This window comes from Labrus mixtus, chromosome 1 (assembly GCF_963584025.1).
Source record: "Labrus mixtus chromosome 1, fLabMix1.1, whole genome shotgun sequence".
Lineage (NCBI taxonomy): Eukaryota > Metazoa > Chordata > Actinopteri > Labriformes > Labridae > Labrus > Labrus mixtus.
In genome coordinates, this window is record NC_083612.1 from 435291 (window position 1) to 446112 (window position 10822).

At 41.7% G+C, this 10822-nt stretch overlaps 1 protein-coding gene across 1 annotated transcript in view; it reads right to left on the minus strand.

The window, feature by feature from the left end:
* The window catches only part of LOC132978567 (mucin-2-like), a 78182-nt gene that overhangs the window by 47167 nt on the left and 20193 nt on the right, over window positions 1–10822 (minus strand). The window contains exons 10-17 of the mRNA XM_061043774.1: window positions 10611–10721; window positions 9309–9378; window positions 9062–9199; window positions 8808–8972; window positions 8598–8692; window positions 8384–8507; window positions 6709–6961; window positions 205–251 (exon numbers count right to left, since the gene is read on the minus strand). Coding sequence (XP_060899757.1) covers window positions 205–251; window positions 6709–6961; window positions 8384–8507; window positions 8598–8692; window positions 8808–8972; window positions 9062–9199; window positions 9309–9378; window positions 10611–10721 — 1003 coding nt within the window. The remainder of the gene's footprint in view (window positions 1–204; window positions 252–6708; window positions 6962–8383; window positions 8508–8597; window positions 8693–8807; window positions 8973–9061; window positions 9200–9308; window positions 9379–10610; window positions 10722–10822) is intronic.

A 10822-nucleotide genomic window follows, 5' to 3' on the forward strand; every position in this document is an offset into this window, starting at 1 on the left:
ATCCTGCATTTTAGCTGTGAATGTGCTGATTTTAGTCTGGAGTAGGTGTTAAACTGATATTTTTCGAATTCCATATACATACATAAAATTACATAGACCTGGAGTCAATAAATGACTCGAGTTCAATAGTTAATCACAATAGATATCAAAGCATTTAGTAATTAGAGATATTTGTATTTGAGATATGAACATATGTACACTAACCTTCTTGTGGCCTTCCTGAGCAGCTGAGAGCTCCATGTCTGCAGTTACTGTGAGAACAGACACATAGAACAGAGACAGTGTTCATATCATCATCATCAAGAAACAATCTTTGTCCTTCCATGGAAGAAATCAACTCTACAGTAAGTTTCATGTTCGTGTGTAAGGTCATGAATTTTAAGATTATTTTTCTTTGTGAGACCATGTGTTCTAAAATATCAAACAGAATACATTATTAAAGATTTATTTTTTTGGGCTTTTTGTGCCTATAATGGAGAGACAGGACAGTGGGTAGAGTCGGAAATCAGAGAGAGAGAGAGAGTGGGGAACGACATGCGGGAAAGAAGCCACAGGTGGGATGTGAACCCGGGCCGCCCGCTTGAGACGACAGCCTCCATACATGGGGGGCGCTCACTAACCACTGCGCCACCAGCGCCCCAAAAAACAGAATACATTATTAACTAAAACATCTTCTTCCAGTGGATGTAGGCGGCAGAGGTTTTACAGGTCACTCTCTCCACAGAGTTTACACCCTGCTGGGCATAAAAAAAAGCTGCTTAGGAGAACTGCCATCAGGACTGCAACAGGGGCAGCAGAGAAAGTCTCCAGGTGGCTGTGGATAAAAGGGGAAATCAGTGGCCTAATTCTTCTGGGACACAAGTCGGTGCTCGAACAACCCTGGTAGGGCCACCTGGGCAAAGGTGTATGACGTTGTGAGACCTGAACACCTCCTGAACCCAGGATACATCACTGATGATGATGACTCAACATTGACACAGTACTGGTTTTTCAATCCTGTCCCATGTCAATCATGACAGAATGACTCCTGTCCCATCCTGCTCCTGTTTAGTTTCGTTTTTTTTTTTTTTTAAGTATTATTACTTAACTTACATTTGACGGAATTTATAATTTTCGGCTGCTGTTCCACCCCAACTGCTCTGACAGTGTGTCTCTTGAGGCCACTCGTGCCTAAGTCTCTAATGGAGCTCAGCGTAAGTTCAGACAGGAAGACTGGTTATATTCTTTCACAAATTCATTCATCCTTTCACTTCAACCTAAACTACTTCCTCTGTCTACCTGCTTTGGTGATCAGCTGATAATAGGCGTTTATTCTTTAAGTAATTAACCAACCAGATTCAGGCACAACCTCTCTCAACCAATCATCCTGCTGCGGCAAAATGCTAAAACAGTTCTCTCTCTTCCACAGTCATTCTGTCATTTTAGGGCAACCGCTGTAAACACAAACTTTACCAATACGTTCATTTGGGCAGTGGTATCAATAGCTTAGCTGCAGAGTCAGCTCAAAAAGCTCACGTTGTCAGCCTCACGGGCATCGGCAGGTCACACCAGTACAGGAAGCAGCCTGATCATCTCGGCTATCTGCAGTCTCTGGTCATCTCCAAGCTGTCTGTCACAGTGTTCCAATTAATATCCCCGTCTCATCATCAGCGTCCCTCATGTCATTGCAGACAGGTTGCAGTCTGCATCAGGTTCAATTTACAGTGAAGCCACACAGCTTCTGGTCTCCGCTGCTCGGTAGCACAGGTGAGCAAACATCATCGCTGTTACCTGCGGTCTCAGGTAAATAAAAGGGGAAACTCCCCGATACCTTTACTTGTTCCGATAGAAAGGCTATCACTATGTTTGGCACTGACTAAGTAGGCTATTATTTCTAATGAACTAGGGGAATTAGGATCAAAACATATATTTATAGCCTTTATCAGCGTTCTCATCACCGTGGTTAAATAATTTAACTGTTTTGCATAATTGGTTTCAATCACTGCCTGGCTCGGTGGAGCAAATCACCTGTCCCTGCCATGACACACCACGCAGGTGATCAGCCTGCATACTCTGGGGAGTCAACCGGTTAACGAGCTGCAGCCGCGACGCATAATTCTTCAGTCATAGGTTATCCTTAACAGTTTGAGAAAGACTCCGTTATTTTCATCTTACTTTTCACACTGTGTTCCGTCGTTCAGTCACATGGTCCAGTAGGATATCATGTTTAATACAAATCAGCTAGATGGGCTGATCATTCAATCTGAATCTTTCAGTAATTTTCTCAGCGTCTCGTGCACGCGTCGGGGATTGTGGCGTCCAATATCAATGCATTTTCTCTCCTTTTACCCGATTTACAAGAATTATTTAAATCAACGGGGGGAATAGTCAACAAGTGACAATAAAGCGGTAGACATCAGCATACCAGGTCTGCTAAATAATAATAACATAAATCAGACCGATCAATTTCATAAAGGTAGGCCTAGAGAGATTTATAACAAAAGTCCACTCTTCTTAATGTCTCATGAGGAAGGTTTTGAGTAATCCACCTTTACTCGAGTACCAATAAATAAAGAACCTTAATTCAAAGCTCTTTAGTAAGTTACTTCTAATCATTGTACAACAGGTATAAATTGACTGTATCAGGAGTTTAAGATTTTCACGTTCACTCAGGGTAGTTCTATGTATTTTCTTCATTTAACCGGCCAGTCATTCTAATAATAGTTATTTTCCAGCATGTATGGCTCATTATATAATTCCTCTGCTGGTGTCTCGCTCTACAAATATGCCTTGCAATCTCTGTTTTCAACAGATGGTAGTCATACTGATGTTGCACAACTAATTGAACTGTTCCTGATATGAGGTTTGGCCATAATCACATTATGAAAGTCTGAAATTATTTAAAAATGAATTAATTAATAAAAAGTAATATGTTTTAGTTAACAAACCATACTTATTACTGGGCACGCTCACATGTTAACTTGATTGTCACCGAGTTTAAAATCACCACTCTGTTATAAAATGTTCTTGAAATAGATAAGCTGAAGCCAGATCAATCTAAAAGCAGCGCTTGACAATTCATGCAAACAAGATCATCACTTAAAAATAGATTATATTAAGTGATTAAATACCTGGAAACGTCAATGTAGACAAAGAATTTAACAGACTGGAAGTGATTTGCTCATTTAAACCATGTAACAGCCAGAATATCACTGTAATTCAAAAGTTTTAGTTTTAATGACAGAAAGTTGTTACTGTCTGACAGCCATCTTGCAGGCATGTAAGACGGGAGAACACTCAAATTCAGTGATGAGTTGGTGCAGGGCAAGTCTTTATTTCTGCTAAAGTATAAGCAAATTTAGCACCCGGAAACCTGGCATGGTATTAGAGCTGGGTATTGTCCACAACCTCACGATTCGATTTCGATTCTTTGGGTCAAGATTTGATATTGATCAATATGCTTTGATATCGATTCAACATTACACATAGGTGAGAGAAATACCGAGATAACTACTCACAGTACCTTCTTATATTTGTTAAATAATTATGTGTATATTTGTTTAAAACAAACTGTCTCAAAAAAATGAATTTATATTTGCATTACTCTAGAATAAAACATGAAAGTACAGTATGATCTAAAGTGCAAAAATGTGCCTGACTTGAATTCACAGTGCCCCCAGTGGAGGGGGGTGGTATTACATTCAAAATTCACAGTACTCACAGTGCCCCCAAGTGTAGAGGGGTGTCATTACAACGAAAATAAATTAATAAAACTGCAATGCATTGATGAATCAAGTTTCTTAACCAGCTCTACATGGTATGGTGATGTTAATGTTGTAGGTTAAAGTGCCATGTGGAATTCCCACTAGGTTGTCGATGCTAACCAGGTATCTAGGATTTCTGCTAACTGCTTAATGCCCCTAAACCTGTACCAGCAACTTCACGTCCAACAGCGTCACAGTTTTAATAAGAGTGGCAAGTGAAAACTGTAGATGACGGTTCTATCAAGTCAAATCACTATGCTGTAGATAGGATCAGAAACCGATGATCAATCAAAGTACAGTTTCATTTAGGAGCTTAAGATTTAAATTCCAACAGTTGTTGCATCAGTTTCATAAAGTTTCAATGCTAAGCCGATCATCATGTTTTCTCAGGGATGTAGACATCCCTAGGTTTTGGGGGGAACTGCACTTCCAGATAGTCAGGGCAGACTACAATCCAAGCATTTAATGCAAAGCGGATATTGGAAACATGACCAAGTCTGCCGTAAAATGTAATTCTGCCGTCAGTGAATTCCTTCACGGCTACCGTATGGCCTGCGTATTGTACCCTGGCATTCATTCCAGGTAAATAACACCCAGTGATGAACTCAGCTTCAGTCATGAGTCGGTATAAGACCAATTCATTTATATGCTTTTTTAAACATCATCCAACTTGGTCATACATACGGGCAAGTGTCAAGGTTGAGACTTACAGTTTAATGCAGCTTGTACTACATCATTGCTACATCTCCAATGTGGTTACATGTTACATTAATGTGCACGATCATTGTGTATGGCTGTAAGATTTTGCAGCAATTGCTTTCACGCATGTCCCATGTTAAGTGCTTTGGAAAATAATTTTCTGTCTTATGCTGTCTTGATCAGGAAATCCTTGTCAGCGGGCACGCATCGGTTGATTGACCCACAAAGGTCAATCAGACCCATGTCATGCTGGCCACATGCCGGGTCAAACGGACCCCAGGCAGGCCAAGCCACATGACCGCAACTTAAGTCATGACGGGCCACTTGTCAGGTCACGGATCCTAGACAAGCTGAGGCATATGACATCATTCAGGGCATTCATTTAGTATAGGCGGTGCACAACGGCAGCGGTTCAAGGCATCACGTCCTCTTCTGTCAACAACTCGGGCGATGGTCTACCCTGCCTTCAAGTCCTTTATTTGTCCAGATATCAGTACGAGTTTGGGAAACCAAAGATCCCTTAAACCCTAACTACTGGTAAGAAACTCATAACTGGTGGTGGTGAATATCACAGTCATTTAATAGGTGACTGGTCGTAGTTTTTCTTCTAAAATCACTGGCGTCTCTATTCCGGTGCTTCAGTTGTCACAGTCAGGCTGGCTGTGTCGGGTCAAACAGACCCCAGATACACCGGGCAAGATGACTATATGTCAGTCAACAGACTAGTCATGCCGGGCCACATGTCAGGGGTCGACGGACCCTCCGTGCCGGGCCACATGACTATAGGGCAGCTTAACGTCATGCCAGGCCACATGTCAAGCGGTCGACGGACCCCAACATGCCAGGCCACATGACTTTAGGGCATATTAGCGTTATGAGGAGCCACTTGTTAGGGCAGCAGACCCATACATGCAGGCCTCATGACTATAGCTCATTAGCAGTCGTGCCAGGCCACACGTTAGGTGGTCGATGGACCGAAACGTGCCGGGCCACACGACTATAGGTCAGTCATTAGAGTCGTGCCGGGCCACATGTGGGTCGACGGACCCCATACATGCCGGGCCACACGACTACAGGGCAGTTTAGCGGGTCATGCGAGCCATTGTCAGGTCAAGTACCTAGACATACCGGGCCTCATGACCCAGTAAGTCACTAACTGCACAAGGTGAATGCTTACTCATGTCATATCAATAAATAATCATGGTTATATCATTCCATCTAACTGTAATTTCCCATACAGATATCCATACAGCCAATAAGGTAAGGCCTATGGGAATGGTGCTTTCTTAGTCTTTTCTCACTTTTATTTTGGGGGGTATCCTATCCTGCTGTCGGCCTCATTACCCTTCCGAGTACATGAAGTCATCACGATGGAGTCTAATCCCCCAAAGACTTTGCACATTCAAATCTAAATTGTTGCACATTTATCGTTAAATAAATAATTGTTCATTCTCAATTAAGTCTCTCCTGATTGAAGTGTATTTGACAATGAAGAAACTGTCATTCTCGACTCTCATCAACGGTTTTTAGTATGTCCAACTTGCCCCATAGCTCTGTCCGACGGATCATTGTTTTTAACTCTGCCTTTTGAACATCAGTTCTTACTGCCTTCTCTGAATCCTTTGTTGTTCAATTTAAGTGACGGCTGCAGTGCGCATATTAGCTTGCGCCATTGCACACGACATACGTCGTGCACGTTTGACAAGCAAGCAGGCACCAAAGCTGATAGAAATAATAGCCTTTATTCATTTATTTGTGTGTGCCTATAAAATTGGTATTTTGTTATCATGTTTTGTGCTCCCCCCGCTTCCGTTGACTTTTCTTCCTTTCCTGTCCCAATCCCGTGATAAGTAAGGAAAACCATTCCCGTCCTGCATTATGAAGAGAGCTACCCGCCTAAACTTCAAACTTGTTCTGTTCCAGGACTTGAACCAGCGACTTTCCAGTTCCCAACCCCAACCCCAAACAGACTGCAACCTTTATCCTGAGAAACAGCTCCACACTGATGGACATATCAGAAAATAAAAGTTTTGAGCCAAATGAAGTAATATGAACTTCATTTAACATTTTCAAGTTTTATTAATTTGACCCTAAGTGTACTTTCATACATTTATTTCAGTGTGATGGTGAACTTTTTCCCGAATTTCCCCTCTGGGGATCAATAAAGTATTATCCTAACTTGTACTGTTCACCAAAAACAAAGTGTTGTGTGTTTGTTACTTCACCTCTACACGCCCAACCCTTCACATTCACACTTCATATTTACCAAATGTGGCCATTTTTCGACACAATTTGTCCAGCAGGAATAACTTCATCTTTTTCATAGCAAGGGCAGTCTTCACTGGGCACACATGTTCCCTTGTCATTCATGTAGGTTCCCTCGGCACAGCCGCAGCCGTCCACTGTGGTGAAGCTGGCCTGGCAGGAGTGGTCCACTTGGCCCAAGAATCTGCATGTTCGGTGACAGCTGGTCATGTTGTACTGATAGACTGTGTTCACTGGACATGTTGTGTATTGACCTGGTATAGAAGAGACAAGATGAGTTATAGAAAACTTGTTAACCAGCTATGCTTGTATCTTCTTCTTAGTGTTTTCTTTTTTGTTACATCGCTGAAACAAGAAGGTTCATAAAAGAGCTGATGGAAAACTGCTGATCCTGAATTTTTTGTTAGATGATATCTGAACCGTGATGAATTTTTATTAATGTGGAGCTGAATCCTCAACCAAAGCACGTTTAGGGCCTCTGGGTATTTGTTTGGCGTTTGAGTGTTGTTTCAAATGTTTATATCTTTGTTTCCTGTCTTAATTGTTGTGCCGCAAACGGAGCCACTGTGATGCAAGGCAAATTTCAGACTACGTCTGACAATAAAGTATCATCTATCTAAGAAACAAAGTTGTGACACCCTTAATGAGCATTTATCTTCCAGAAGGGTCTTTTTGTCTGATTGTTACTGAGGGCAATGTGGCACCAGGTTTAGTTGGATGAATGCTTTTATGGGGTTTCTAAGCAAGACAACAATATGTGTCAATATGTGTATGCTGTCCTTCCAATTCATTATTATTATTTAGTTTTGTTTTAAACTAAACAACATGTGGTTGATAGGCAAGTGAGAGCAAACAGTGTAAGTTATTTAAAAAATAGAGCCCTTGAACAGAAATGGATTTTCCTTTTGTAGAAAGCTTAGAGATGTAATGTTTCATACATTAGCCATAGCAATTAATTTCTTAGCTTCCATGTGGAAGTTTTAAGGAGCTGTCTATTTAATTTACACTGACTGTTTATAAGACCTAATACTTCATTTCCCACTTCTAAACTTCCAGTCATCCCTAAGAGTCCTGATGGTATAATGTGGGACAGTAGGAATAGGTAACAAAAATCCAATATACCCATGTAAATATGCTGTGGAGTAATGACTTCCTAACAAGGGAGTGGAGTCAAACTCCTTCTGGATTTATTGTTCTGTTTCAGACATGTTTTTTTCACGTGAACCCCTCCCTCTATTACTGATAGACCTGCCGCCATGTGGGGGAAGAGACAAAGCCCTGCCCACTCAGGAACGCTATGTCTAGTGACTTAATTACTGAGTGTTATCACAAGACAACTGAAGGAGAACCAACAACCTTTCCAAACCGAAGAAAATACTTTCGATAGCCTAAAAATATGAATAGTTAACAACCAAAACAACTTTAAGATTCATGTTACTTGAAACTGATAACAGAATCTTTTTAGATGTCTATTACTCACTGCCTCACTGAAACCTGAACCTGAACTGTCGAGATCAGATTAGAAATGGATCACAACCATTAATGCTCAATTGCCTCCCATGATTTCATGAATGCTGCTCTTGATTTGTAGATGTTGCATGTGATGAGCTGTTTTTTACACAACAGGTCTATCTATGACAACAGTAAACTATAAAGGTCCTTGTTCTGCTTACCACAGATGTTTTTCCTCCAGCCACTGAGATGGATTCCTGCCACTGAGCAGGCAAACACATAAGCAGAGACAGCAGTACACATGCAGTCCTCACTTGTATCACTGTTACAGCTGTCATACATGCACCGCTGTAAGGAGACATAGCAGGCATGGACAAATTAATGAGGGGAAAGTAGTTCAGTTTCTTTGTAATTACAGCCCTGTTTGCGCAGACTCACGTCTTTGTATGAGTTAGGGTCGACGGCGTGGTGGCACGGTGCAAACACTTCTTTGGGATCTATCAGTTTGTAACACCAATACCGTGCAAAGCTCTCTAAGATCCGGAAAGAAGAACAGAAATTAGGAGGTACGAAACAAAAGATACAATTAACTCTGCATTTTAGTTTCTTTAATATGAGATGATTTCATAATAACAGGAGATATGTTACCCGTGTTGATGCCCTGGTTACAGGGATGTACAAAGCTCGTAGATATGTCGGGGCAGCTGGCTTTGGTTTTCCAAGTGTTAACAAATGCAGCAGCGGTGCCCTCCACCAGACCAGAAATCCCCATGAAGTCATCATTTATTTTGTTGTTGAAGTTCCCGCACAAACCTGTTGGAACCAGTTGACATACATTTCGTTTTCCCATTTTTTAAGGACAAGATGAAGCTTCTTAATTGTACAGTAATCAAGAGGCATACCGGAAGTGGTTCCTCTGATGGATGCATCCACTGTGATGAAGACCTGCATTCTGGGGCTCAGCTGGATTACAATCCTGAGGCCCATCTTGATCTTGACGAAGATGTAGAAGGATGACTGCTTAAATGCTATGAGCTCCGCTGCAGCAGTCAGAGAACATGTTCTACATGTTATTTTTCTGCATTTGAATGGGAATGTTTGTCTTTATATCTGTTACATGCTGTGTGTCTCCTGAGATAAGTTACTCACAGTTCAACAGCGGAAGCTCAGAGCGAATCTGGTTCATCTGAACTCTCCCAGATGAATGGATTTCCATCACCTGTCATTTGGAAGAGAGGTACTGTTCAGATTTGATCAAACATGAGTCCATCAGTATTTCCAATACAACTCTTAAACTTCTTTAACCTTTCAACCCTCTCAGTGCACCATATTGGTGGTGTGTGCAGACATTTGTGTGATGTAAGCCGTTGTAGTGAGGAGCAGTCCGTTCATCTGTGAGCAGTCACTGGACAGGGACACAAATGACCAACATTTTTACTCAGTGTCATCTTTCACCCTCTTGGAGAAGATTCAGACCAGGCTGTATTATTATAGCCAATTAGGTTGTTCTGGCAGGCCGTCAACCAAATGAGGGCCTGATTATTAGGGCCTGTGCATATACTGTATGTTGAAACCATTACTTGGAATTGCTGCTGTTGTTTGATGTGTTGTCAGATATTTGGCTTATGGTTATCTTTGGCTATATTGGATTTCAATTCTCTGTGTGCCCTGATTTGAGTCCAAACACATTTCCCTAAGGGGACAGTATATCTTATTTTGTTGTGTTATGTCATGTCTTGTCAATGGGCAGGACAGGAAATCCGCCAATCTGATGCTGAATCAGATTCTGTAAAAGTTGAAAACTCCCCAGCTATTCAGGTTACAGGCTGTAGTGTTGAGGTTCAAGCATTAGCCCTGAGTGCCCTTCCACACAGTATATGCTATTGCCTTGAAGGACGTGACCTAACCCTGAGGAGTCAATGCAGACCTCCCCACGTCATTCTGAATCTGCAGAGATAGTAGTATCTTCTGGATTCCACATGTGAGTGGGTCTGCATAGTTTGTGCCACACAACAACTTAACAAATGTCTACACAATGAGTATGCCACCCTCGTTGACAGAGCCCTTTCCCCTTTAAGGATCTGCACCACCATATTTGAAAAACCCATTACTGAGACTGGTCCATTCTTGGATCAGACTAAAAGCTCCTTGGAAAATGAGTGAAACAGAGGCCCTTGGGCCTGTGTGCGACTGTGAGACCTGTGGTATCCCACAAATCAGTGGTGAGATGTCTGGTCACCTCAACATGTGAGGATAGATAGGGTAAATGCTGTTTTTAACCTCTGTTGTTCTTTGTTGTTTACTGTGATCACTGAGAAATTCACTGAAATTCCATTGTACAGACGTGCAATGACACTAAAGTATTCTATTCTAATTGTTTAAGTAAGTTTATCGATCTTTTCAATGGGTATCCTGAAAAATCAGAGAATTGCGTATCTGTGTGGAGCTTACCATAGCATTGTTGTTTAAGGCCACAGTCACAGCTCTGAGGCAGGTTTTACGCTCTGAAGCACCACACTGTTCCAGGTCCACCAGCACCGTGAATGAAGAGCCTTTACCTTGCTGCAAAATAAATAAAACTTTATTTATAAAAATGACTTTTCAACACAGATATTTCACAGCCTGTGCTCCTGCTGTGCAGTGGGAAAACACTGGTGTGTTTG